This window comes from Molothrus ater, chromosome 1 (assembly GCF_012460135.2).
Source record: "Molothrus ater isolate BHLD 08-10-18 breed brown headed cowbird chromosome 1, BPBGC_Mater_1.1, whole genome shotgun sequence".
Classification (NCBI taxonomy): Eukaryota; Metazoa; Chordata; class Aves; order Passeriformes; family Icteridae; genus Molothrus; species Molothrus ater.
Genome location: NC_050478.2, coordinates 44490505 through 44517005, shown reverse-complemented (window position 1 = coordinate 44517005; position 26501 = coordinate 44490505). Strand labels below are relative to the sequence as shown.

The window sequence follows — 26501 nt, the reverse complement described above, 5'->3', positions numbered from 1 at the left end:
AACAGGTGGGACAAAATTGGGGTTTTACAAATGGACTAAGAATCAGCATAATAAAATAACCAGCAAGATAACTCCAGTTCTCTTAACTGCTTGTCACTAATAATCTAATAATAAATATGCTATTTGGGTTGTCATTACATTTGACTTTGTTTACGTTTACCAATGGGAAAAGCAGTATCTCAGACAATTCACACTGATCCTAGATGATTTATATTAGTGGTTTTAAAAATAAATAAGCGTATAAAAGAATTCCAGTGTATTTAGCGACCTAAGTTATTAGGTCATCTAGCTAAAATCTATCAATTACAGCGGACTTGTGCACACGCTTCCCTTCAATTCTCAAGATTACAGTGCCACCATGTGGTCTCACTGTAAAGTTTGATGCCAACAAACACGCACTACTCCAGGCAGGCTTTTGGTGCTTTTCTCATTCAAAACATTTTTTAGGATGAATTTCTTCACACAAAGGGTGATTAGGTATTGGAATGGGCTTTCCAATGGGTGGTGTCACTGTCCTTGGAGGTGTTTAAGGAGAGACTGGATGTGGCTCTCGGTATGGTGCCATGGTCTGGTTGACAGAGTGGTGTTGGGTCATGGGATGGACTTGGTGATCTCAGAGGTCTTTTCCAACCTAATTGATGCTGTGATCTCTTTTCCAAAGAAAATCTCCTAATCTAATGACTCCGCCCACTACAGGCATTATCAGTATTATGCAAACAGCAGCAAGCCACTGTGGTCACTAGGAGTGGAAGGGAGGTCCATTGGGTGCGTGGGCAGGGTCACCCTGTCATGATGCAGGCAGATGCCAAGAGTGTGGTTCAGGATTCCAGACCCTGCTCTGGGAGGAGAGCATTTGATATTCTTGCCGACAGCTTGGAAGCTACAATCTACAAGAATGAAAGTGAAGTGCAAAGTCCTGCACCTGAGTCACAGCAATGGCGGACACAGCTCCAGGTTGGGTGCAGCAGTGATTGAGAACAGCCCTGTGGAGAAAAACTTGGGGGTGATGGTTGATGAAAAACTCAACTCACTCCGCTCTTCTCTGGCCATAATTACCACTGCACAACTTTTTGGTTTTCTTTCTTCTAAAATATATTACCACAGAGACATTATTGCCATTTCTAATTGCCCCAATCCACCTTTGGATCTGCCAGGGGTTGGCTCTGCTGGACATGGAGGAAGCTTATGGAGGCTGTCCAGAGAAGCCACCCCAGCTACCAAAAAACAGGCCTTGCAAACCCAATATGAAGTATCTGAAGGGGGCCTGCACGGAAGCCAGAGAGGGACTCACAGTCAGGAACTGCAGTGATAGGACAAAGAGTAATATATATAGGGCACAAATTGAAAGAGGGGAAATTTAGGTTAGATATTAGTCAGAATTTTTTTTCTGCGACAGTGGTGAGGAGCAGCTTGCCCAAGGAGGTTGTGGATGCCCCATCCCCGGCAGTGCTCAATGCCAGGATAGGGTATAGGGTATTCAGCGGGACGTGTCCCTGCCCATGGCAGGGGAGGCTGGGGCTAGATGCTCTTCCAAGACTCTCCCAATGCGTTATCCATCTGTGATTCCCTAAGTTCCCCTCCCGTCTCTGCCTGCGGCCCCGCCCGCCCTCAGGGAGGCGCTCGCCCCGCCCGCGCTCCCACGCGCGCTCCCAGCGCCCCCTGCGGGCGGAGCGCGGGCGCGCAGCCACGAGGAGCCCCCGCTCCCGCCCCGCCCACATCCGCCGGGGCCCCGCCCCCTCAGCCCCACCCCGCCCCGCCTCCCCAATGCCGATCTCGCCCCGCGCCTGCGCAGTGCCGGCACCGCCGCCTTCCCGCGCGGGTGAGGGGCTGGGCCGGCGCGGCTGCGGTGGGGCCGGGTCGGGGTTTGTCGGGGGTTGGGGGCGCCGAGCACCCGGTGCCCAGCAGGAACCCCTCCGTGCGGGCACTGGGCCCCGTGGGGAACGGGCCTCCCGGTGGGGAAGGGCCTCCCGGTGGGGAAGGGCCTCCTGGTGGGGAAGGGGTCTCTCGGTTGGGGACCGGCCAGTCCCCGCCCCTCCGTGCCCGTTTGAAGTTGGTGCCGAGCGGCGTGTGCTGGGCCCGTGGCCCCACAGGGACAGGGACGAGAGAGCTTCCGGGCTGCGGCGGGAATGTCAGGGCGCTCACTGGGTTTTGCTTCTTAGTTGAAGGATGAGAAGTAATAAGGAGCCGTTTTTTGTGAAGTTCATAAAGTCTCCCGGGAGCTCGGAGTATTTTTCTAAAGCCCTCGAGGTAAGTGAGTTTGGTCACCTGGGTGAACTTGGTGAACTGGCATGTGATTTCTGTGTCGTAGTTAGCTGCGTGTGCCATACAATAAGCTAAGTTACGCGTGTACACCTGGAAATAAAGCTTTTTGTATGGCAGGGGTGCTTTGCGTGTAATAAAGCTTGTTGAACAAGAACAGTTTTGTTGGAGAGCCTCATGAAATAGCTTCAATTTCAAAACCCGGTGGCATGTAGGGAAGGCACATGTATCCTGAAAGGCCTGGATTGTGGTCACTCATCTAAGCACAAACTTTGGAAGGAGATTGTGCATTGTTTTACACCTTGGGAGGTTAGTTGGGAGCCAAAGGCACAGTATGGCAGGATCAGGTCCTGAAGGCCTCTGTGCCAAGTATTTGTCAGAATATTCTGAAGACTCAAGGGAATGAGGGGGACACCCGTGAGATGTTTTAGCTCTTTCTTCTGCCAATACCTGTTTGCATGGTAGCTTTGTTGTGAGCTGTTTCAAGGATGTGCACTTGCATAGTTTGCACAGGATTGCTTCTTTATTAATTGTTTACTAATTAAATAAATGTTGTTGTTTGCATCATTTACCCGCAGTCTATAAAAGAATTCCAGTCAGAAGAACATCTCCAGATCCTTGAAGAGAAAACAGTACTCAGTATAAAAGAAAATGATAAATCACTTTACATTTGTGATCCTTTCAGGGGCGTGGGTTTCAGTCATCTCAAGAAGGTATGTCACCCAGCAACTTTGAGCTCTGTTCTTTCCTTTTTAGAAGCACTCATGTCCATACTTAGATCCTGCGCGTTCTCTCCTGCACTGAGTGTAGCAGTGCGAGCTTCATCCTGTATTTAGGATACAGCATGAAGCAAAGCATAATGATTATTTTCAAACATTTGGAAAAGTAAATGGTATGGCCGGTTCTGATTCTGCTGGAGTCCCTGAGCTGGGTCTTACACTATTTATCTCCTGATAAACATGATTTGGTTTGATCTGCAAGAAATTGTCTAGTGGACAAAGATAGGCTAGCTGGAATTCTTTGGCCATAGCCATAGCATCAGCTGCTTTTACTGAGGCCAGAAAATCAACAAGGATTGTACAGAAAATCCAGAACTGAAAGTAAAAACAAACCTGTCAGCTACCTGGAGGTGCTAGAGGAGAAGGTGAGGGACAGACCAAGAGCCCTGCCTTCTTCAGAATTCAGGGACAAAGAAAGCCTTCCTGATGCCAATGTACCCTCTGCTTACTTTCTTTGTGCTTTTCCTGTTATTTTATTGCAGCTTGGCTGTAGGATTGTTGGACCACAGGTAGTTCTGTACTGCATGCAGTCACAGCGGTGTGTCCCGAGAGCCGAGCATCCGGTGTACAACATGACCATGGCCGATGTCACAGTGTCCTGTACCAGCCTGGAGAAGGACGTGAGGGTAAGGCCTTCCCAAGGATGGGTTGTTCAGCTGGTTATCATTGATACTTGCTTTGTATGGTTCATTAGTAAGGCAGCAGCTAGAGCATATGTCTTATTGTGCCTGTGTCTAGATCCATCAAGTCTTCTGTAGTTTGTAGACTACGTGTAGTTTATTCACATATTAATGCACCTCACATATGTTTATATACGTTTACTTTATTCTGATATACCTTTTTTCTAGTCCTGCCTAAAACATCAATCATCTGCAAAATTTTGCTCATAGAGCATAATTACCATGTGTTTACTTAAGATTTCAGATATATTTTTTATTTAAGATATATTATGTTCAGCTTATCGTAAGTGTAAATAAAATGGAGATTACAGTTGCACTTTTATGGCTTCCATATATATCTAGTTAGTATTTTTTGAACAGTTTTTAGAGGAAATAATGGACAATTGAAATCTGTGTTCTTGGTGTAAGGTGAACATGATTGTCATATAGGTTCTTTTTTCTCCTGATGATTTTCTCTAGTTTTTTTCCCCATCCAGGAAGAAGTTCATAAATATGTGCAAATGATGGGTGGATGTGTATACAGAGATCTCAACGTGTCAGTGACTCATCTTATAGCTGGAGAAGTTGGCAGCAAGAAATACTTGGTAGCTGCTTCCCTGAAGAAACCTATTTTGCTTCCCTCTTGGGTTAAGACATTGTGGGATAAGTCTCAGCAAGGGTATGAAAAAAACAAAACTGATTTTGTTTTGGGTAATAATAATTCTTATGTACAGACCAATTTCTTTTCCTAGCTGATTTTACTTGCAAAATAACTTCTTTTTCTCTTTCATTCCTGTAGCATGATGAGGTACACTGATGTTAACATGGAAGACTATGCCTGTCCTGTGTTCCTTGGCTGCACGATTTGTGTCACTGGCTTAAGCAGCTCCGACAGGAAAGAAGTGCAGCGCCTCACTGCTGAGCATGGTGGGCAGTACACGGGGCAGCTCAAGATGAATGAATGCACTCACCTCATAGTTCAAGAGCCAAAAGGTAAAACTGACAGAATAAACGCTGTTTTCACTTCTGGAGTTGAAATAGTGTGAAGGGATGTAAGCACAGGAGCTTGAACTGCCTCTGCTTCAGTGTTGCTGTTACTGCTTCTCTCTAGGGAATCACTGTTGATGGAAAGAGTTACACAGGGCACCTTTGCTTTGCTTTAAAGAGATATAGGTGGCATTTAAAGAGAGGAAAAGGGAGAATCCTAGAGGGAATAAAGAAAAGAAAAACATTTTTTGGGAGAGCAGGATAGGACGTAATTTGTACTGTGATTGAAATTGGATTGCGGCCTGATGTTTTTTAGCTGATTATTCTTTGTGCCTTCCAAATTCCCTACTAAGGTAAAATGAAAGCTCCTTTTCCTTTCTCTTGCGAAGATGAAAGGATTTTAGTTTTCTTGTGAGAAGAAAGGAAAGGTTTTCTTTTTTACCTTGATTTCCCTCTCTTTGCTTATAGTGAAATATGCTGGGACTTTTCCCCCTTTTGTTTGTGCGCTTGAAAGCTTTAAAGCCGTTTTCCCCTTTTTGTTTCTTTAATGCCTTGTCATAGCATGGGTTAGCCATCCATGAGATTTTTCTACTCTAATTACAGCACAAGCAGCTTATCAACAGTCTAGTATAACATAATTTGTCCATTAAAATCAGTTATTTGAATTTCTAAATTTTCCTAATGTCCAGCCATCTTTCAGCAATTGATAATTGATGCTTTAGTCTTTTAATGATTGTGACTTTTTTAAAATTTTGTTTTCATCTGGAAGGTCAGAAGTATGAATGTGCCAAAAAGTGGAATGTGCACTGTGTGTCTGTGCAGTGGTTTTCTGACAGCATCAAGAAAGGCTTCTGTCAGGATGAGACGATGTATAAAATAGAGGCTGGATCAAAACTGAGTAATGCACCCAGTACATCAACACCTACAAATGACACCAGCAAGCCTCCTAGTAAGTAAGATATTTTAAAATGTGTTTCAATGATGTAGGAAACATTTGTATTAAGGATGAAGAACTATTTTGAGATAAGTGCTTGCTTTTGTAAATAGTGGTTTGATAGTTTGGGTTCTAGATTCAGTTTAAGCTTAAAATATAACAGATTGCTTTTATGCACACAGAATAGTCCAACATGGGCAGACTTGAAATGTGTGGATGATTGTTAAAAAAGTAAACTTGAATTAGGTGTTTGATTGTCTGCTTGAGAACCAGTGGTGTATATTTGTAAGTCCTACAAAAGCACAATTGTTCGTAAATTTAAGTTTAAAACATGTGTTTATAATGAGTTTAATCTTACAACAGTCTTAGGGGTGGGGGGGAACAAATAAGTTTTTAATAATCATATTCTATTTAATTTTTCTTTATACATCTGCTTTTATTTATTCCATGCTAATAACAGAAGGACAGTTAAAAGTATTTTGTAGCACACATGGTAGCCTAAAAGATATAGCCAGCTTTAATGTGCATCCATGCGATGCTGACTCCTCTTATATTAGAGTTGATTTCTCTACAATAAAGAGAGACCTGTTTAATTTTAAAAAGTATTTCTACTAGGTGTCCACAAAATTGGAATAACAGCTTTGAAAACAAGTCTCATTGGATGCTGTGTCATGGGTACCATCCTTTAGGAAATAAACAGAAGATGTATCAGCACTCTTCTTAGTAAGATGATGCTCAATCTGTGTGTTAAGAAACTCCTTGGTTTAGCAAAGGTTTTACTTACCTAGTATTTTTCATTTTTCAAACTTTACATTTCCTTATAGCACCACAAAATCATAAGTGGCAAGTCTGTATTTTTTTAGTGAAGCAGCAGAGAGAGCTGAGCCAAATCTAATGCCTTCTTTTTTAATTTTATTTTTGTTTAAAGATCATGCCTTTTCGGATGTCAGCCACATTTCCAATATCAATTTGAGTGGTGTTAATGAAACTGCATGTAGTTCAGCTATGAGCAGCAGACTGGATCCTGTTTCTGATGAGCTGGAAAACCTGGACATAAGTTCTTTTCAAGCCGCTGAAGATTTGTTAGATGGGTGTCGAGTATGTTTAACGTTGTATACTTTGAAATGTTCAGTTTTAACAATGCAAAAGCAACTATGTTGAAGCACTGGCACTTTCTGCTTGAGTAAATCGTTTCCATGGTCAGCAACAAATACCAGATTTATTTTGTGTCTGTGTGCTTGTGTGTGTGTGTCTACCTATCTGTGTGTGTGACTATAATTATACTAAAAATGTAGTGGAAGTATAAAAATTTACATTTGTAGGCATCTGTATTTAAGCATTAGAGTGAATGGGTTCTAGAATTAATGTGTGGGTTTATTTGGGTTTTTTTTTTGTTTATGCAATTTCAGGGGTTTGTTCTATTAGTAAACATTGACTCTGCAAGATTAATTTGCAAAGCTAAATTAATCTTTATAAATGCTTAATTTTTTTTGCTGCTTCTCAGAAGCTGCAGCACTACTTTCTGTCTTCTACAGGAGTTGAAACAAATTATACCAAAAAATTCTATTTTTTCTTGTTTTGGGTTTTTGGGTTTTTTTACATTTTTAAGGCTTATATGTTGCTCTGTTCTCTTTGTAGATCTATCTCTGTGGCTTCAGTGGCAGGAAGTTGGACAAGATGAGAAGGCTTATTAATTGTGGTGGTGGCGTTCGATTTAATCAACTTAATGAAGATGTTACTCATGTCATTGTGGGGGAAAATAATGATGAGCTGAAACACTTTCTGGACAAGACGGCTCACAGGTTGTGGTAACTATATTGCTTAAGGTCTAGTTACACTTCTTTTCTACCTCTGGGGTCCCCAGCACAGAAAAGGCATCAAACTGTTGGAGTGAGTTCAGGGGAGAGCCAACAAGATGGTCAGAGAGATGGAGCACCTCTACTGTGAAGGTGGGCTGAGTGGATTCGTTTGAGAAGGATTTGGGGTGACCTAATTGTGGTGGTCTTCCAGGACCTAAAGGGAGCCTGCAAGGGAGGTGGAGAGGAACTTTTGGCAGGACATTAAGAGACAGGACAGAGGGGAATAGCCTTTAACTGAAAGAGGGGAGGTTTAATTTAGGTATTAGAAAGAAATTCTTTACTGTGAGGGTGGTGAGGCTTCTCTGGTTGCTCAGAGAAGCTGCGGTGCCCCATCCCTTTAAGTGTCCAAGGCCAGGTTGGAGCTACCTAGTCTAGTCGAAGATGTCCCCTGCTCATGGCAGGGGTGTTGGAACTAAATGACCTTTAAGTTTTCTTCCAAACCATTGTACGATTCTTTGAAATCACATATTGATTTAAAACTGCTAAGTAGTTCTTGATTTAAATGAGAAGACTTACAGCTAGTGGTAGTAAGTATGTCCACATGTGCTTTTCAGTACTGTATCTTGGGTAGCCATGGGTAGATAAGCGAGAAGAAAAGCAAGTGTTTTTATTGGTGAAAAGAGGTGTTAATGTGTATTAGTGCATTGAGGGGAAGAACTTGGCTGTGCAGCAGTGGCAGATATAATTTATGTTATAGAAAATAATTATGAAATGCTCTGTTCTCAGACTGAAAGAATTAAAGTCTTTTAAGGGTTGTAAATTGCCCAAAGCTTGCTTAGTGTTAGAGTTACAGACTTTGTGTATGTATATACTGTTTTTTTCGGTCTGAAACCTGCTGTGACTTGTTTCTATAACATTTTATTTTATAGGCCTCATATAGTCACAGCAAAGTGGTTGCTGGAGTCATTTGGCAAAGGTTGTCTATGTCCAGTGGAGCACTATATCCCTCTAAACTACCAGGTGTTAGAGAATCCAATTTTAGAACAACCTGGAATGAAGTCAATTTTTCCCAAAAAAACCAGTCTCTTGAAGAAAGATGCTGTGAACATTATAAAGCACCAGAAAACTGTTGAAGATGATTTCCTCTCTCAATATGCAGATAACTATTCTGCACTAGGTATGTTCTACACTCAGCATACTGTAGAAAATTTAACTGCTCATAATTAGCATTTGAGCTTGCAGAATTTCCTTATTAAAAATTCATTCACATCTATATGTTAACTTCTACTTTGTGTGTCAAAATTCAAATTTAAATAGGCCTATATGGAACAGTTTTTGAGTAAAACCTGGCTGAAAACAGCACAGTTCTGTAATTTCTTCATGAAACTGTTTTGGATTGTCTTTGATGTTCTTGTCAAACAATTATTATGCTTGATTCTTTTTTATTTTTCTTTACTCTTTCAGATGAAGTTGAAAAACTGACATCCAGAACCTTCAGTGATGTTACTAACTCGACTGCCCAAGGAGAGAATCAACCTTCTGTCTGTAATGGGTCTTTGGCAGAGTCTCCTGCACTGGCTGAAGGAGGCTTATTTTTCAGGAAGAGATTTCTTCTTCTGGGTTTTGGTGAAGAGGACGAGTCCTGCCTTGCAGATATTATTAAGGAGAATGCTGGGGAAGTTCTGCCACTGCAAAGCAGAACCATTGCAGACTATGCTGTGGTACCTTTATTAGGGTGCACTGTGAAGGCAACTGTTGGTGATGTTGTCACAAATACGTGGCTGGTAAGGGAGTTTCACTTCCTCAATTCCCAAATAAACAGGTATCTCTATTAGAAATTTGTCTTGTCAGAATGCAGTTATTAATGGCTTAAATGTAAAGATACTGAGATAGCAGCATCATTTCATTTGAAATGTGCTAAACAAAAGCCTTCATTAAAGCCTCTGCATCTGTAGGGTGTCTTATCTGTTTCTTATCTGTTTCACTTCATTTTCCACATGACTGTTAAATAGGACTGCATTGTCATGACCCAGGCTTATATGAGCTCTGACAGCATTCTGTCTAAATGAACTGTAGAAGGAGCTAGTTGACTAAAAATTATTTGATATTTTTTGTTTGTTTCATGCTTTTTATAGGTGTTTTTTTTTTAATTTGTGGCAGAAGAGTAAGTCTTTATAGCTGAAAAATCAATGCTAACTGTATTTGGCAAGAGCAGGCTCATGATATAGGCTACTTGCTGTTAGCAGCTTTCAGTATTAGGTAACTTCCTGTGAAGTAAATCTGTACAGACCCTCAGATCATGTACTGAACTGGAAACCTCCAGCTTTATGGGAACCTGCAGAGTTGGAACTTTAATAACTGAAAAGTTCTGAATAATGCTTCAGTATGTCAACCTTGCCAAAATAGACATGGTCTAAAAAAGAGTTTGTCTGATCCAATGGGAAATAATTTGTCTCAGGTGTGATGATGGAAGCACAGTTGCTCATTGTTGAGTCCAGAAATGCTGTTGTAGAGTTGCTGAAATCTTGTTGGCTTTGTTACTATTTGGCTTGATTGACATTTTTATGTCTTTCATCTTCTTGAAGATAACGTGCGTGGAACAGCAGGCCCTTTTAGATCTCCGATCCAATCCACTTTTCACACCAGTCCTGGTAATGGAAGGAGCTACCCCTCTGGAAGATTGTGTTCTTTCTTTTAGCCAGTTCACAGGTGCAGAGAGAGACTCCCTTGCTTATCTGGCAGAACAGCTGGGAGCCAGGTACTTCTTCTGTCACAGTTTCTCCTTGTTCTTTCGAGACCCAATGTGCTGTCATTATGCTTTTCATTTATTCTGTACAAATATTGGAGTTAAAGCTCTTTTGAATTCCATCTATTTACAAAACCTGGTGCTGAAGCAATGAGACATCATTATATAGGTCTTTAATTTTGCTCTCTTTTAAGTAATTATGGTCAGTACTCACACAGTCTAATTTCTACCAGAATTTGCTCAGTCTCTTATTTTTCAGTAACTGAGTCTTAGCAGCTTTTTACTCTGCTCGTGAACCAATCAATGAAAGTCAGGTTTTCAGATGTGGCCTTCCAAGTTGCTCTTTGGTTGTCTAGGAAAGGACCTCTTCAGTACTATCTGGCTCAGCCTCATAAGCATGGTGAACCCCATTCACTATCCCAGCTCCTAAGAAATGGTGTTCTATTTGCTTAGAGTTCACAAAAATCTTTGAAAAACTTTAAGAAAAGCATGTTTAGTCATGACATGGCAAAATAGCGTAGCTTACAGTAGGTATCATTTGATCTGGTTTGTAGCCTGTTTGAACTAAATTCTTTGCTGATAAGTTCTCAATCCTGGCATCTTTTTGTAAGATTGTATCATAGATGATAAGAGAAAAACTCTAATATAAAGAAAACTTGTTTATTTGGAAGCAATGCTAGTTGACTCTGGAGGGGAAGCAAGCCTGTTCCATTCATCTTGCTGAAGAATGTTAGGCTCAGCATAGGATTTGAAAATGGGATATTGCTGGAGGCTTGCTGGAGTATGAAAAATACTGTTTTCAATGCTGGTAGAAGTGAAACATTACTGTGTAACATTTTTTTGTTGTTGTTTTGGGGGTTATTTGGGGGGTATTTGTGGATTTTTTTTCCTCTCTGCAGGTTAGGCTGTAAAGTGCCAAGTGGGTTGCCTTAAATATCTACTTCTTTTGGTTCTTCTTCTATTGTGAGAATACAATTTATAATAGTATAAATGTGCCCTAGATTAATGCTCTTTATAACTAAAAGAATGTTTTATCAACCTAATTGTAGAGTCCAAGAATTCTTTGTGCGGAAAGCCAGTGCGAAAAAAGGCATGTTTGCCAGCACCCATCTTGTGGTGAGAGAACCGAACGGCTCCAAGTATGAAGCTGCAAAGAAGTGGAATTTGCCAGCAGTCACTGTAGCTTGGCTTTTGCAGTCTGCAAGGACAGGAAAGAGGGCAGATGAAAGCAAGTTCTTGGTTGAAAATACAGAGGCTGAAGGTTGGTTCTTAGCAAGTTAGGGGATATAATTGTGTCATTGTACTGTTTGTTCACGATAAAGAAGGTAGGTGTGATGAAATTTTCTCTCCTTCAAAGTATTAGAGCTAAAGGATTTTTTTCCAAATATAAAGATTGGTTGAGTACAACGTACAAATATGTAGATTGGTTTGAGTTTGAAGGGACATTAAATCATGTAGTCCCAACCCCTTGCCATGGACAGGGACACTTTCCATTAGACCAGGTTGTACATGCAACCATGCTGTTGAGTAGTGATTACAGAAATTATATTGTGTGTTTGCTGCAAATCTCGTGGAGCCAGTGGGCTCTTGTGGTTATCAGTCAGTTGGGATTCAAGCTTAGTGTCACAACTTTGTCCTTTTCAGCATGTATGCTGCTCTGTAGCTTACATGAGAATTGATTAGAGATCCATCTTAGGACTTCAGACTTATTAGTCTGCAATGATTTGATGCCCCTCTCCTCAGTTCTTCATGGTTGCTGGTTAAATAAGACTATGTGGGGTCTGTGTTCAAATGGAAAACCAGTTTACTTGCTTATGTTTTCTTTGTTTATTTTAAAGACAAGGACAGTTTCATTACTCGGCTTATCAAGACACCAGCGACTGTTAAATCTCCTGATTTGGAACAGCCTATTCATATTCTTGAAGCTGGAAAAAAAGGGCCTGTAACCCCCCTTGATATCAACAGGTTTCAGAGTAAAGCTTTCCAAGCTGTAATCTCTCATCATACTGGAAAGACAACTCCTGTTGCACAAGGGGGACCACTTCAGAAAGAACCATCTTTAAATCTTGACACACCATCGAAGTTTCTTTCCGAAGACAAGATCTTCAAGCCTTCTTTTGATGTGAAGGTGATTTTTGAAAACTTTTTAATCTGTGTGGCCAGTACTATTTAACATGTGCATAATCTTTAAACAGCACAGAAACCTGTGCTTTTATCCATTTTTGTGCTGTTCACATACAGACTTTCCCTTTTGAACAAAGCCAGGAAAACTGGCTTGTTTATTTATATAGTTTAGTTAATGGCCTGTGGACTAAATTTATTGAATAGTAAGTGTTGTAAAGTCCTTAGCAAAGCTCTTTGTGCTTATTGCACCATATGCTTATGTGTCCTACACCTCAGACAGTATCCAGTCTAGAAACTGATAAATGTGACAAGGCACCTTGGAATTGCTCCACGTATTTGTAAAGAAGTGTTTGCATTTTTTGATAAAATGCTACTTTGATGGTATGTTTTAATGTAATAGCTTTAGAACAAGGTGCAAGTACATTAAAGTAGTTGGTTGGGGTTAGGAATACCTGGGTTTGGTCACTGGCTTTTCCATTGAGGGCAGTTCTCAGTGATTGCAGTGAACAGAGAGATTAATAAACTGTTGTCTCCTTGTTTTGCTTCTGCAGGCTCTAAGATTGGGTTTGCCTTGTACAGCATTTGTGCAGTGGTTCTACAGTTGCTCTTGGTAACTGTAGTTTACTGTCCTGGTTTAGTAGTATGAAGTCCTACTGTATTTGCAAAACTTGCACTTGAGTTAGAATTTTGTAAGGTGTTCATTAAAGGCAGTCAGTTTCTTCTTTTTTTTGGTAGGATGCTCTGGAAGCTCTGGGAACTCCTAGAGGTCCTGAACAAAGAAACAGGAAACTGAGCACACCTCTCTCCGAAGTCATTGGCAGAAACTTGAAACTGGCACTGGCAAGCAGCACAACTCATGCAGCAGCTCTTACTGCCAGCCCTCAGTTGGCTGCTGCACAGCCAGAAGTGGTAGGAAATTCGGGGGTTTAGTAACTGGAGCATAGGTTTAAATAAGAAAAAGCTTTATGTTTTATGATTTAAGTTACAAAGGAATTTGTGAATTGTTATTTGTGATAAATTCATATGATTATTTGTTCTTCAATGACAGTTAAAGGAATGTAAGATAGAGGAATTTCCTTATGGAAGGCAAAGAATTTTAAAACCTTTTTCTACTATCTGCATTACTGTCTCGAATATTAAGCAGTGGCTAAGTAATATGGCATATAAATATGTGCCAATTTAGACTCTGTAGTATTGGAATAAGATACAACACTTGAGAAATTATCAGGTTCCAGCTAAACAGGGTTGGATATTTTGTCTTGGACTAAAGTTTGGAGTTCTTTATTGATGCATGTGTCTTCTTTTCCTGCCTTCCTCTGTCCTTAATAGGAGAAGAAAAGTGAGAGAAAACAAAAAGATATTGGAGGAAAGGGAGGATTTATGTGTTGATTGCCATGTTAGTGCACTGTTTACTTTTGGAGGGATGAGAAAGCTAATGACCTCTGGAAAGGGAAGGCTGCTACTTATTGTTTTGTAGCTCCTTAGTCTTACTTCTCTCACTCCTCTACAGTGCAATAATTCAGTAGCGTCAGGTTTCAGAATTCCTTAATTTCAGTGTTCAGTGATGAAAGGAGTAGAGTATGTTCTAGGGAGACTGGCTGAAACTTTGTCTTGTCATTCTTAGTGCATGGTATGTTAATAATGCTGGGTTTTGAGCATGGGTAGGGGACCATCAAAAATAGAGGAAGTGTGTCTCTCTTAGTTTTGTTGTCACTGTATATTTTACCGTGTGCTTCACTAAATATTACACTATTTTTATTATTGATACAGAAGCTTTCTAATCATGACTCTTCTGTTTTTATCCCTGCTGCTTGACCAGGAAGAAGAGCCCAAGCCTCTAGCTGGTGCTGTTATATATGTTAGTAAAAAACTTAATAAAAGGCAAAGGGAGCTGAATGCAGTAGCAGCTTCTCTTGGAGCAGACTACAGGTACCAGCCAATACAGTGGCTTCTGAGCTTTTGCACTGATGTGAATTCTAATAACTTTGAGTCTTTGCATCTTATTATGCCTTTTGGTACAGCTAAACATTAGATTTCACCATTTCACCATCCTAAACACCATTACAAGTCATCCACTTGTAGTGTGAAATAAAGCCATTTTTCCCTGCCACATCCCCAGTCCCCATGTTCTTTGTAAATCCATCTCAGAAAGACTGTTTGTCAAGAAGTCTTCTTGAATTGCAGATGTTTTTTTTCTCCTTGGGTTTGAAGAAATTTCGCTTTTGGATGGTTTAACATTTGCTTTATATTCTACATTTTGAATCTAATGTGAATTTGTGTATGTCTCCTGGCTCAAAACAAGTTATTTTCTTGATTGTAAGCATGGCTAAGTCAGTGTTCTTAGAAAAGCTTAGGAAAAATAGGTTATCATGAAGAGAAAGTACAAACTAACATTTTTGATTTAAGACACAATTCTGCTTCCACTAAATGTGTTTTGCTACTGACTTTTATATGTGTTATTATTCATGGTGTGAAGGAGGTTAGCCTTATGTTTGGTAGTGCCTTAGAAATGCTGAAGGTACTTGGATAGATAGAAAATGCTTGTTTTCATCAGTTTAAAAATTAACAGTCCTCATTTTTGTTTATTTTGAGCTTCAAGGATCAGTATTTCACTTGCAGTTCAATATGACAAAAAGAAAAAGCTCTTGTCCTGGATCACACATTCTTTTCAGAAACTGCTTTAAAATTCTACTTAACTAAAAACAAAACATGTAGCAAAACCCCGTTCCATATGTTTATCCCATTTAGTTTTCTTCAGGAATGCTTTCAAAACACATTGAAGTTGTGCTATCATGAAACCTAATGCTGTCTTTTCTGTCAAAGAAAGTGGGCTCATTATTTATTGAGGCATAACAAAATAGGCAAAATTACTTTAACTTGAACAAAGCAACAATTTTTTGAGCTGGATTTATGATACTTTTTGATAGAAATTCCATCTTCAAGTTGTATTTTGTTCTCTTTTCCAGATGGTGCTTTGATGAAACAGTAACACACTTCATCTATAAGGGCGGACAGAATGATAACAATAAGGAGTACAAATCTGTTAAAGAACGGGGTATACATATTGTTTCAGAACATTGGCTTTTAGAGGTATGAAGCTTATTTTGTTCCCCATTTACAAGTAAAATTAAATGGAGGCTTAAAACCTCCAAAATATGGCTGTGGGTTTTGCATCCTGCTTTGAATTAATAAATTGAGTGATCTCTTTTCACTGATGTACATTTACACTGTTCTCCATAAGGAGAAAATAAATTCTCTCCCACTGAACACTTCTGCTATATTTTTCCCAGAATGTCAACCATGTTTTTCCCCTTGTGTGAAGTACTTCTTTTGACAGTGTTTTTATTGTACTTTTCTTATGTTTAGGTGTGAAGTTTCTTTTATGTCAGTCAGTTCCTCATCTTTCTCTCATTAACTGGTGTTATTACAGAGTGCCCAAGAATGTAAATGGCTTCCTGAATCTCTATTTCCTCACACTTACAATCCCAAAATGAGCCTGACATCAGTGCAGCGCAAGACATCAGGCTCTCCTCTTCCTCCTTTCTTTCAACTGGAAAACCAGCAGAGGAAAATGAGGTATGATGTGTGATAGCAATGTGTGTGCCATGATTTGAATCCAGTTAATAGTTATATTAACATAGTAATAAAAACATTGATACTAATTCAGCAATGCCCTGAATCAGGGTTTAGCTAGTTGTTTAATGGTAGCTATTGCAGATGTTCTGTAAGGTTTTTCTGCATTCGTAATATTCATCTTCTAGGGTGATGGAGAAATACTCAGGCATTTCAGCATTTGCTTTCCAGATTTGAAAAGATATCTTTTCTTTTAGTTAATGAGATCCAAGGTGTGAACTTGCTTTGGTAGACATTAAGATTGCAGAATTGGAGTTGTCATCCATGCTACTGTTCACTGTTCTGCTGTCATTGCAGTAGCAGAAAGCTTAGATTTACTCTAAGGCAAGATTAATGATCTTCAGAATTTTACAAGTGTCATACATGGTTAAAAAGAAAAAAAAAATGGTGTTTGAGAAATCTGCTTTTCTTCATTGGTTTAGATTATTCCAGAGGATGAAGATGATGTAACTACTGACCAAATAAAGGAAACAGTCACTGTAGGGGAAGAACAAATTGTAGCAAGTGAATCCAAAGGAGGTAAATGTAAATTGATATTTTCAGAATATTTATGGACTATCAAACTATCAATATGAGCCTTTGCAGTTCCAGGTGCTGAATGCTAAGATCTGGAAACTTCAGGTAGCATATTAATATACTGGTCAAGTACAGCTAGCTTTTATTGCTGCTGGATGCCAGCAAAGGGTTTTCCTCTCTCTTTTAAAGATCTTTACAGCCCACAAGAAAATCATGATTAGTCATTGGAAGATACCTAATTGCCATTTCTTTGTTTTTAAAACACTGAAATTCATCCTTAATGTAACAGATTTTTGGTTTGGAGTATATATTATGTAATTAAATGTGTTATTATGCATCTAAGCTAGATTGCGAGAGGCGATTCAGAACTGAGTCAGATGGAGATTTCTCCTTGTGTCTAAGAATAGGTGACTTAGGGCATATATAGTTTTCCTTGATATTCTTGCCCAAGTACTTTTCCTCTTTTTAATGTATAATCTTGGTCCTGGTAGAGGGGGGAGGTTGATTGGAATTTCAGTTTTCACTGAAACAGTGAGTAGTTGTATACTTTTCACTTGTTTTAGTATAAGAGTTGTGGTAGTATGAGTTTTGTTTCTTCTCTTAAGTTTTAACCCAAGCACTAGAAATGAGGGAGAACTTCCAGAGGCAGCTGCAGGAGCTCATGTCTGCCACATCACTAGTGAAACCACAAGGGCAAAGAGGATCCCTTTCAAGGAGCAGCTTTGATGGCTCTCCAGCCACTCCCGATAGTGCACGGTCTGTGCGAAATGGCCGCAGTAGGGTCTTGGAAGCTCTAAGGTATGGATTTGTATTTAAATGTATCTTGTTTTGTCCTTCCATGTATTTAGACATCCATTGAAATTTGAATAGGTCTCCGGGGTTTTCAAATGTATTGTCTGTTTCTACTGATGTGCTTGAGTTGCTTCTCCTGCAATTCAGAATCTTTAACTGGATATTCTAGGTAAAGTCAGAATATTGTCTTAATCATAGTGGGTATCTTTTGTTTTTTATAAAAACCAGACTAGTATGATTGGTTTTAATGTTCAGGTTTTGAACTGGCTTATTTTTCATCTGCTCAGATTCCTTAGTGTTCTTATAGCTTTTGAAGAAAATGTATATGAATGCTTAAATAGGTCATAAAGAAGTAGTAGGCATTACTGCAGAGCACCTCTGTGAATGTTTCTTCTCTTTTATTTTTCTTTTCCCTCCAAATGGAGAATAGGATTTGAACTCCATCAATACTGATGTTCAATAAGACAGTAATGGAACCCTTGCAAAATAATTCATTTAGCTTGGTGCCTATTTGCAAATAAATAGGCTTAATAAAGAGTAAGGTATGCTGATTTTATAATAACTTATTAATATGCACATAATAAAAAATTTCTACTGGTATTTTGGGTGCCCATTTTCAGCCATGCTGACACTTAGGTTCATAAAGCCAAGGTACTAGAATAGCTTCTATAGTGAAATTTTCCCCTTTGCCAGCCATAATTTCTAATAATGAGGTCACCTGGGTTCTGCAGTTTATGTGATCATTAACACATTGCCTTCTAGAGTGGAATTCTTCTGTAAAATGAGTCTGTAAGGTGTCTTGGTTTTTCCCTTAGGCAGTCCCGCCAGGCACTGGCAGATCTAAATACAGAGCCATCCCAGAGCGAGCAGATCATTTGGGATGATCCTACTGCAAGGGAAGAGAGAGCAAGACTTGTCAGCAACCTTCAGTGGCCTAATAGTCCCTCTCAGTACCTTGAGCAAGGTCAGAGTAACACCAATAAAAACACAGATGAGTCTGCCCTCAAAGGATCTGTACCTGATGCAGAGATGGCTGGTATAGGTAAAGTTACAAATGCAATATCCTTGTTCGGTGCAATAGCATCCATTTGGTCTTTGGGACTTCTAAAATACAAAGTAGTACTTGAGTTCTACTTAGAAAAAAAGTGAGCATGGTTGGCATTTCTCAAAGGCCACAAATACAATTTCACATTGTTGAGCTCCATTATGTTTTGCTGTTTTTTAAAGTGAAGCTTTCCCATTCATTTGTGGTCAAACACCAAGGCAGTGCTTGTCTAAAAATAGACTGCTGTGGCTCCAGAGAAATGCCAACAGCTTGAAAGACTTGATAAAATTTTCCAAGTTCTTTTGATTTCTTTGTTTTTTTGAACCACAGCTGGCTTCCAGGTAACCCCACAGGTAAGTAGAGTGGAATTCTAATTGGAATACCATGAGCAAAATCTTTTCCATTGTAGTGGAAATATTTATAGGTGAAAAATTGGGGTACAAGTTGATCTCGGGGACTCAAAAAACCAAGATGTGTCAAGTTACTGAAGGACATGCTTGGGTCAGCATTTGGTAAAGATACTTTATTTATGTTCCCTGTTCTTGAAGTCTGAAATCTGTTGCTAGGATTAAGGAAGCAACATACCTTTTCTACCAAAACCAGATGTTTTTTCATCTGTTTTGCTTTCTTTCTGTTCTGTGATAGGACAATCCTTTATTTCTCTCTCCCTGCTGCCACCAACTCCTTTCCTCAGTCTACTTGCAGAGTTTCTGTGGCAGCAGTCTTCCTGAAAACTGACCTTGTCCTAGAGGAGGTTGAAGAAAATTAGATAATTCCATTCAACTGATTTTTGATTCAACCAAATCAGTGCAGTTTAGCCAAAGAAATCAGATCATTTGAGGTTTTCAGGTGTTTGCAAGGCATTCAGGAACATGATTGCAATATTGCTGTTGGTGGTTTGTGGTATAAGGAAGAGCATCTTTATGAAAGGCAGGTGAAATATAACTGTACATGCTGTAGCAGCAATTGTGGGGGTTTTTAGTTTTTGTTATATCTTTTACTTTATACATAATTTTATTCTTCCAAAGGCAAGTCATGCAACACCACTTTACTTTCACAGCTGTTCCTGAGGCTGGGCATGGAGATGGGATTCTTCAGCCTTTCAATCACATGTGTAGAGATCCCGAAACGCCAGTTAAGGATAACTTGATCCCTACTCCACAGGCACCCAGCATTGCTTTCCCCTTGGCTAACCCTCCTGTGGCACCAGAGCCCAAAGAAAAGGTTTGTCAAATGGAAAGTATTTATGATGATGTGTTCTGAGAGATGCAGTTATACTTAAAGAAATTTTGAATTTAATGATAAATATAAAATGTGCAGATCTGGAGTTAAAATCCTGAGGTGGATTACTTTTGTACAGTCCTATTCTCTTTTTTCTATTATTTTCATTACTCCCCCTTCCTTTGAGATTTTTAACAAATAATATTGAAAAAAATGAAGCTTGTTTGTTTAGATAAATGAAGCTTTTTGTCCCATTAGTTAGTGCTGGGATGCTAAGGCAGGCTTTGGAGTGAAGAATTACTATGTGTACTACTTGGAACTCCTCCAGCTATATTAGGATGACAGAAAAAAATTTAGGCCTTCGTTTCTTTGGTCATATCTGGAATTTTATGTTTAGATACAAATGGGAAATTATTTCTCTGCCAAAACCTGTGTGGGAACTCAGCACATCACTCTGGATGTCCAGAGTTACCGAGAAAACCCTTGGGGGGCTCGGAAATCCTGGAATGTTGCCAGGAGCATCTCGTAGCTTGATTTCGATCCTTCTAAGGATGTGACACCTGTTTGAGGATGTGAGACTCACTTGGGAGTGAATGGTGCAAGAAAGATATATTTACAGGGTGAAATATAAATTTTAAAGTTTCTAGTACAGGGGGGTTATAGAAACAAGATGGAAGGATCAGAGCATGTCTCGTCCTTCTTCTTTCTTCTTGTCTTCCATTTTCTGTAGTGATGTTGGCACTTGAAGATTGGTTCATGGTGAAGGTGCACTTGCTAATATGGGTGAAAGGTATTAGGAAATAAAGGTAAATATGATATACGTAGTTTTTAGTATAAAAAGACACGACCGCCCCGTGGGTAGTCAGAGTGCTCTTAGCTGCCTTGAAGGTCAGACCTCTGTTGGGCAGAAAGAAAATTCTGTAGATAAGAAATAATAAACAATCTGAAGACCGAAAAACAGAAGAGTCCAGACTCGTCCTTTGAAGCATGGGCCGCCCCAGAACCACCCTACGCGTGTCTGGGCAGAGACAGACAGCTGACCAGACAAACCTGGTTTAAAATTCTATTTTATTTTGAACTTGGAGAGGGAAAGGAAAATGAGCTTATAGTCTCACCTGCAGTGTCACTTGATGCTCAAAGTTTCAGCATTTGTGTGTCTTCAGAGGCATAGCGTGCCATCTTAGTGTCAAGACCCTCAAAAAGTATAGTATTCTGACCTGACTGAAAGTGAATGAATGAGGGAGTGTGATAAATCAGTGCTGATTTCTTCATGTGTTCAACCTGGCTTCCATGGATGTGAATGAAGGATTAGTTGTTATGACAGATTAGTTCAGCTGTGCCCTGAAGAAAGGGGGAACCAAGAGGATGTTCAAGCAAGAGCCTAAGGATAATATGATAAGATCCAAGCTTTTTGTCAAGTGACTGACAGGTTTGGTTCTGCTTTTCCCAGCTAAAAGAAAACTTAATATATAAATAACCTAGCATATTTGGCAGAGAACTAGTCAGCTGTCAACCTAATCGTTCTGTCATATTTTCAAAATCTGTTACCGTATTTCTAGGTTGTTACTGAAGATGAGAAGGCTGATGAAGAAACAGAAAAATTCCGTAAATTTCAGCTGTCTTCTCTTAATCCTCAAGAAAGAATTGATTACTGCCATCTGATTGAGAAATTAGGTACCAGATATTTGTGAAATGCAAAGAATAGTATGTGTCTGTATGTGTCTGCTCAGCTGTGGCTTGTTGGGAGAAGAAAGGGCTTCTGTTAGTGACTCATCAGATTTGAGGTCTCAAATTTATGGCTTTCTGTGCTTGTGAGCAATTCTTTGAATATAGTGTTATTATTATGTGAGTGATCAGCTTTGCCATAAAACAGCAATGGTTTTGTCTTCTGCCAGTTTTCTTTTAGCTGTTTTTACAACAGCCTCATTCTTTACTGTTGGGAGTGCCCAGGATGGGCTCTCTTCTGGTCTCTCATTCCTGTCTGTGTTTCTGTGGCATTTTACAGAGCCACTCTTTCCTGGTTGCTTCTCCCTCCCTAGCAGCTTCTGCCCATGTCAATTCAATGACAATATTCTCCATGTAAATTTGAGCTGAGTTTTTGTCTGAATTCAAATAATTCTCACTTAGAGTTGATCCTTTCTGTGCGCAGCATGATGTTTAAATAATTTGAATGCAATTCATTCCTCAATTCAAGGTGGAATAGTACTTGAGAAGCAGTACTTTGATCCGAGCTGCACACACATTGTTGTGGGACATCCTCTTCGGAATGAGAAGTTCTTGGCCTCGATGGCAGCTGGAAAGTGGGTGCTTCACCGCTCCTACCTGGAGGCGTGCAGAGGAGCTGGCTGCTTTGTTCAGGCACGTCACCCTAGCACTAGGTCATGAGTGTGTTTTACCTTTTTTGCATTTATTCTTGTTTTGCACTACTAGGGAAAGACAACTTCACAAAACCAATGCTTGCTAATTTAGGGTGCCCAAGCCGTGGGAGTTTTAGAGAATCCAAAATCTGAGAGGTTTTTGGCCACCTTTGTCTGAAAACTAGCCCTGCACCAAACTGCTAATATAAGATAAATGAAATACCTACGCTTTTTATGTTTCTTAAAATTGAGTCTTTGAATATCTTTTGGTAAATTCTCACTGTTATCAGCTAAATTTACATGGCTCTTGTTAAACCAGGAATAAAATCTTGATTCTTTCAATAAATGAACATATATTATTTTTAAATTATTTCATTTTACAACCATGTACGTAAATATTTTTGAACTCTACCTCTTCTGATGCCTTCCTAACTGTTAATTTTGCACTTCTCCTGGGCCAGACAGTTCTTTTACATTGAGCAGGCTAACTTTAAAGTAATGCTATAAGCTGCCTCATATCCTTATATATTAAAACTAACTTTAATTGTTTTGGAAGATACTGCAGAAATATAATCAGTGGTATCCACTGTAGTGAGATGCTTTGTCCTGCTGTTGAAGTCTATTGTAGATGTAACTGCAAGAGGAATCAGGTTGTGTGCAAGACTTGATGTCACAGAAAACATGAGTTAATTTAGATAAACATGTGCAATTCAGAGCCATATCTTGAATTCTACCTAGAACTGTTTTGGCTAGATAAAATCCATATATATAGCTAGTGTGAGATGGGATTTGTTTCATGTTTTTTTATTTTCTATTTGGTGTGGGTTGTTAAAATCTATTTTTCTGCTGGTAAAGTTGGCTTTGTAAAGGACTGCTCTGTAATTCAAGCTTATGATTGTTTCAGGAAGAAGACTATGAGTGGGGAAGTAACTCCATACTTAATGTTTTGTCTGGAATCAATGTAAACCAGAAGAAACTAGCACTGGCAGCCATGAGGTGGAGGAAAAAAATTCATAAAGGGAAGCAAGAAACGGGTGTTTTTGAGGTATATAGATAATCCTGTAATGTGAGCTGTACAATGTAGATGGACAGGGATTGTCATCAAGAAACTAAAAACTTCACTGTCAGGGGAAGGTTCTGTCTTGTTATTAATAACAAAATGTTTTGGCTTGATATATTCTAGTTAAGTAATTTTGTTTTTTAAAAAAGTTTCTGTGATGGTATATTAAAAGTCTTAGTCTCCTCTGAACCACTGTTCGTGTTTTGCAAGGCTGGAATGTGGCTACTTATGTAAGTAAATGTCCCTCAGCCAGGAAGATGATGTTTATTCTTCAGAGCTCTGACTGGAGAGCTAACCTAACTCAGCACTGCTAGGAAACCAAAACTGGTTACTGCTTTCATAGTCTTTCAGTGAGATTTTTGCAAGTGAGACTTGAACTCCCCAAAGCCTTTCAACTCCTCTCAAATCAGGCACTGCAGTTGAGGTTTCATTGAAAGATTATGTTTCAATTATGTCGGGAAAAATCTGGTGTGTGTGTGTTACAGTAACCTTTCTAAAAGGAATGCTTGTAACAAATCCCCCACACCCTTCGCCTATGTGGAAACCACACTGAGTGTTCCTAGGAGGCAACCAGTTGGCCCTCTGTGCTGTTACTGTAACCAAGTGCATGCTGGAGGAACTGGGGAAGATGTTTCCAAGTAACTGATGGTTTTTTAAGATACATTTTTCACGGTGTCTGGTGTTTTGGAAACCACACTCTCTGCAAGGGTCTTCCCTTAGAGGGGGCTGGTAGTGGTAGCTGTATGTTGTGTGGATTTTTTTCTGGCATGCATACTTAAAGGCAAAACTGGGTAATTGCAAGTCTTCATCTGAAGACCCATCAAATCTTTGTACTTTTTCAGTACTGGCATACTTTTGACTGAATTGTCATTTATCTAGGGAGCTTTCAGTGGCTGGAAAGTGATCCTGAATGTTGACCAAACCAAAGAAGCAGGATTCAGGCGCCTTCTTCAGTCAGGAGGAGCAAAAGTACGTAGTTGATTGAAAAAAACAATGAAATACATATATGTTGTTTAATTATTTTTTTTCTTTCTGTTTAACTCTGTGCTGGGCATTTTTCATGTGAGTAAAACATCTTAATGAACAAAATTGCTTACACAGGGTAGCTGAGACATGGTCAAAGGGTGGGAGGAAAAAGCTTTGTCATCTTCACTTTGCAAGTGGTCAGGCAGAGCAGCTTGTCTGAGGTTACACAAGTCAGTACTCCTGGTGGGAATTGAGGATAGAATTTCTGTCCCCTGCTCTGATGGGAAGGATCACCCTTTTGGACAGGTATGTGATCGTACAGAATGCAGCTGTGAATGGTATTTGATTTCCCACTGGTTTCTCTTAGTTTGATGAGTGAAATTAAAGGTTATGAACTGCATTTGTCTTGGGGAAGAAACACAACTAAACTTTTGTGGCTCGTGTTTTGTCTGTAGGTGTTCTCTGGCCATTCTGCATCTCTCTTTAAAGAAGCAACTCACCTCTTTGCTGACTTCAGTAAGCTGAAGCCAGATGACTCCAGGGTGGATGTGGCAGAGGCAGCAGCCCAGGGAGTGAACTGCCTCAAACCTGAGTACATCGCTGACTACCTCATCCAGGTGGGCACAGCCAGGGCTCCCCACCTTCCACACTGCCCCAGCCCCCTGCAGGGGATGGCTGCTCTACTAGTCATGGGCCTCCTTTGCCAGAAACTGTTGCCACAAAGTAGCTGTGCTGAGGGCTTTGATCTGTGGCCTCAAATTTATGCTCTAACATGACTTGTTCTGGTGCTGGCAGCGGGATCTCTTGCAGGGTAGTGAGCTGCTCGCAAAACATGTTTAAAATGTAGGTGTGTAATGTTTTGTTGTTTGAGTTTTAGACAACCAATGAGCTGTTTCTGTTATCTCAGAAGCTGCTCGTCTTGAGCTGACCCATTCGTTTTTTTCTTTCTTTACTGAAGGATCCACCTCCCCCTATGGAGTCTTACTGCTTGCCAGAAGCTGAGTCTTACCTTCAGAATAACTCAGATCTTGGAATTGGATCATCCCAGAAAAGAAAAGCACTGGCAGAAATGAGCAGAGTCAAGCGATCCAGAATACACTAAGCATATTCTCTGATCTTAATTTGTACATTTTAAAATTCATATTTATATTTTTTCATTCTTGCCCAAAAAATTAAAAGCTTTGAGTTTCACTTTTAATTTGTCCTGAGATTAAAATAAATTTGCAGTTATGCTTATAGGAAAGATTGCTTTGGTAACCAGTAGCATCTAAAACTATGGCAAGAATTCATCCAAAACATACTTTACCTTGTCCCAACTATCCCATCACTGGACTAGTGATTTTGTCTGTAGACACAGTTGTATAATAATAGTTCAGAAATCATTTGTAAAATGCTTATCACATCTTTTATCTGTGTGTTGTGGGGAAAATACCAATTGATGAAAATTCCATTGCATTTCCCATATAGTAATAGACTTAGATTTTTACATTATTTTTTCATCTTTTGGTATTTTCTATTGGAAGGGAAGAGGCAAATCGAACAAAAAGAACCGGCTTGTAAATTTTTTGTACTAACAGAGAGCATAGTAAATTATTTCTATAGATTACAGGTGCTGTTGCTGCCATCCTGAGTGCTAATGAATCTGCTCAGCAACTGTAGAAACAATTCTGTTACCCAAGTGGTGAAGTTTGTCTTGACCATGTTCTCTATTTGAATCTGTGACAGGAACCAGAGCCAGACAAAGACTTCAGTTTCTGGCAGCTGGAAATGTTCTTGGTCAGACAGCCAGAATATTTGACAAAGTCTTTGACCTTTTCAGTCACAGTGGCTCTGGATCTGTATTTACAGAGCTTCATGTATGTGAGTGCACTGTGTTAGTCTAGGCAAAAGTGTTCTCATGGAACCTGAAGAGCTGTATTTAAGCAGCTGGAATTACTACAGGCTGTTTGAATAGAAAAGCACGGCATCCGGTTGCATGGGACCAGTGGAGTTGTCTGGAAGAATACATGTAACACTGAAGCCTATTTAATTTACCTCTTTTTTGTTTTGAAGGCAAGGGTGTATTTTATGTGTATTTTCTAGCTGCTGAATACTGTTTTCTAGAAAGGGTTTACATCGGTATTTGTTGCAGATCCAAGACTGAGCCACAAGCATTTAAAAGCCCTGTGCAGCCTGGAGAGGCACTCTGGGCTGGGCAGAACAAACCTTTTACTGCTTGGGAAAGGGACAAGGCACCTGAGCTGTGGGGTCTCCAGGTGAGAGAGAACAGGAAAGCAGCTTGTCTTTATGTGCATGGCTGTACTTTGTGCTTCTGATTTCCTGCTTTATTGCAGCAGATCTTTTGTCAGTGAGCTCTGCAACCTGCTGTCAGCATGACCTGAAGGAATTGTCAGAAAGGACTGAGAATGAATGTGAGGGATTTGATTCTTTTAAAGAAGTGAAATCTGTGCCCTGTCACTGGGGTCTTGGCTGTAACAAGACTGCTATGTTGAGCTGCAGTGACTACAGCCTTAACAGCCTTTTTTTTTTTTTTATAACAGCTTGATGCTTTTTGGTATTTGTGGACATCAAACATCTTCAACTTGTTCCAAGTCCATGTACTGAAAATAATGCCACTGTTAGTG

At 39.8% G+C, this 26501-nt stretch overlaps 1 protein-coding gene across 1 annotated transcript; it reads left to right on the top strand.

The window, feature by feature from the left end:
• The first annotated feature begins 1744 nt into the window (after positions 1-1744).
• Positions 1745-25075, top strand: TOPBP1 (DNA topoisomerase II binding protein 1). Its single transcript, XM_036406818.1, is given in 29 exon segments — positions 1745-1819; positions 2160-2247; positions 2838-2972; positions 3521-3664; positions 4195-4376; positions 4497-4690; positions 5454-5633; positions 6547-6716; positions 7257-7420; positions 8347-8594; positions 8882-9201; positions 10003-10175; positions 11213-11424; positions 12002-12291; positions 13023-13196; positions 14107-14216; positions 15254-15377; positions 15718-15781; positions 15784-15863; positions 16343-16439; positions 17042-17234; positions 18044-18270; positions 19334-19497; positions 21054-21168; positions 21689-21852; positions 22756-22896; positions 23791-23880; positions 24333-24494; positions 24836-25075. Coding segments are annotated over 28 exon segments (4542 nt in total). The 5' UTR covers positions 1745-1819; positions 2160-2166; the 3' UTR covers positions 24980-25075.
• Positions 25076-26501: the final 1426 nt, after the last annotated feature.